Source organism: Limulus polyphemus, unplaced genomic scaffold, assembly GCF_000517525.1.
Source record: "Limulus polyphemus unplaced genomic scaffold, Limulus_polyphemus-2.1.2 Scaffold12858, whole genome shotgun sequence".
In the NCBI taxonomy this organism is placed as follows: Eukaryota; Metazoa; Arthropoda; class Merostomata; order Xiphosura; family Limulidae; genus Limulus; species Limulus polyphemus.
Window position 1 is genome coordinate 7,455 of NW_013678468.1, and position 2,808 is coordinate 10,262.

The following is a 2,808-nucleotide window of genomic DNA, read 5'->3' on the forward strand; positions in this document are numbered from 1 at the left end:
GGGTAATGAATCCTTCTAGATGTTAAAGATGAGTTACATGTTAACTTTCATGTTATTTACATAATAACTTTAGCTGCGAGTTGCTCAAGGTACATATATCCAATGAATTATTAATCCAGAAAGTATTTAACAAGACACTTTCTTCTTACCAAAGTTTTAATCATAAAGTGAATTTCTATTGGGTAATGAATCCTTCTAGATGTTAAAGATGAGTTACATGTTAACTTTCATGTTATTTACATAATAACTTTAGCTGTGAGTTGCTCAAGGTACATATATCCAATGAATTATTAATCCAGAAGGTATTTAACAAAACACTTTCTTCTTACCAAAGTTTTAATCATAAAGTGAATTTCTATTGGGTAATGAATCCTTCTAGATGTTAAAGATGAGTTACAAACATGGATACATATTTGTAATACACTTCCGTAAGATTATTTGTACCATGATACTTTATAAAAATATTCTAACAGGTTCTCTGTCTGATTCTTATTTTAGTTGCTTCAGAAAGTAATGGTGGAGAACAGACATCCAATCGATCTCCCAAAGTTAGCAGGAAATCAATTCACTACCAAGGTGTTCAACCTGAAAAGCTGAGACCAATATCTTTGGCTTTGAACAGACATCTAAATCATCTTATGGTAACTGGAAAGAAGAAAACCTTTTTTTTGTTAATCTTTAAACAAATGTTTATGAGGTTTGTACGTAAACGTAGGATAATACGTTTATTTTACATTTACAGCATTGAAGCAGTGAGAATTAACTCTGTATGTCCATTGTAAAGTGAAATAAGCTGTAAATATTTGGTCTTTGGTTTTCTTTATAAAATGAAATAATTCCATTTTTTTACTTGTGTATTCCTTTCTTTTTACATTTTATGTTAATTAGAAGTTTTGCTCTCTAGTGCCATAGTGGTAAGTCTGCAGACGTAACTCTTAAAACTGGGTTTCAGTACCTGTGGTAGACGCAGCCTAGATAGCCTATTGTTTAGCTTTGTGTTTTATTAGAAACAAATAATCCATGTTTGTTTTTAGTGTACAAGTGTAATTTATTGCTCATTTCACAAGTTTCTCCAAACACTCACATGTTTTCTATACTAATTATAATGACACAAAATATAATTAAGAAATTTTGAGTTCTTGTATCTATAACCAGTCAATCACAATGTTTACTAATCTTACAGCTCACCTAGAAGTACATGTTTCATTTTTAAATATTTATTGTTAAGTAAATATTCTCGCGTCTCTCAGGCCATGGTGACGGAGAAAGAAGAAGATCGAAATCGGCTAAGACGAGAACTGCACGCATCAAGAGAACGGATCCATCAATTACACCATCACTGTTGCAGCTTCCACAACCCCTCCGCCAATATCGACAAGCCTAACAGTTCAGTTTCTGTGTCAGAAGGGATGTATGGTCAAGAATCAGGTAGAAATCGCTGATTATTTAAATTTATTTGATTAGGGTTTAGTTATTAAGTTTGTCTGCTTTGAGAACAACAGTGGTGTGTTTTTTTTTAAGGACTAAAGAGGTGATAAAGTAAATGCTTATGGAAATGTATGGTGAGACATTTGTGTCATATTGGGAAAACAATAATAAAATTGATAAATTTTATGATATTAGTGGTAAAGTATAATGTATGGATCAGTGGATACATTAAACAAATGCAAAGAATTAAACATAAAGTATTATTTAGTTAATAATAAAAAAACAAACAAATACCATCTGCTTAATTCCAGTTTAAAATGAAATTGTGAAATGTACAAAACCTTATTTTACACACAGTTTGAAAGACTACTGTAGTATCAGTTTTTCTGTTTTCTATTGAAACTTAACAGTAGTGTGTGAATGAAAATACTGTGTGAACACTGTAAAAACAACTTGATAAATTTGAAGATAACTTATCAAGTTTTCTATTTATTCAGATGTTTTATCTGTAACATTGGTGAGAAATATGTAAGTCACTTTGACTGTTATTTTATATTTTTAAATAATGATTACCTTTATCAGTTATTTTATTATTTATTATTATTAGACATGTTTTATTAAAATAGGATGAGAAAAATGTTCGGACATACCACCAGATATTGAATTTCATGCAGAGAATGCTGACAACAGGTGAACACTTTGTACAGAAGAATTAAGGTTTATTGATGCTCTATCTGTCAAGAAGACATTGAAAACTGTTTATAGCCAAGATATTACAAACTTTGAATTTCCAGGAACAACTGGATGTAAGAACTTACAGTGAAAATGTTGTTTTTAAAAGTCTTGAATGTAATGATAGTGAAAAGTACCAGTAGATCAGTCATATCAAATATTGATTATGCTGTAGCAATACTCTGTCTTCTCTGAAAGGAAAAATTATAAGCCTAAATCTTGCCCATAATATATAAGTCATAACATATTTCAAAAGTTGTATATTGTTTAATAAAGTGTCTTTTAATAGTTTGAAATTAATAACATGCTGTTGTTGGTCAGATAATTGTAGGACATGGTTGAGTTCTTCTTTTTTTAATTATAGAAACCATTATTGAATAGAACAAATATCTCCTGGTGTTTGGAGGAAAAACGGGTGAAATTCTGGAACATCCCCAATAAACAGTTATACTTGAAACTACAGGGATTTTTTTTTCTTTTTTTTATAGATTCAGGTACTCATCTCTTAATAAAAAAATTATGTAATTAATTTTGTCACTGTTATTTTAATGTTGTGAAAACTATTGACTGATATTAATGTAATATAGTAGTATTTAGAGATTGTTATGAATTAAATATGTGCTTTGTGTCATAGCAACTGCAAAAAAG

The 2,808-nt window shown here is 29.7% G+C and overlaps 1 protein-coding gene across 1 annotated transcript in view; it reads left to right on the top strand.

Annotated features, from left to right (window-relative positions):
- Window positions 1-2,349, top strand: part of LOC106477109 — a 3,904-nt gene extending 1,555 nt beyond the window's left edge. Inside the window, exons 2-4 of the mRNA XM_022380793.1 lie at window positions 499-641; window positions 1,251-1,428; window positions 2,055-2,349. Coding sequence (XP_022236501.1) covers window positions 499-641; window positions 1,251-1,428; window positions 2,055-2,059 — 326 coding nt within the window. The 3' untranslated portion in view covers window positions 2,060-2,349. The remainder of the gene's footprint in view (window positions 1-498; window positions 642-1,250; window positions 1,429-2,054) is intronic.
- The last annotated feature ends 459 nt before the right edge of the window (window positions 2,350-2,808 follow it).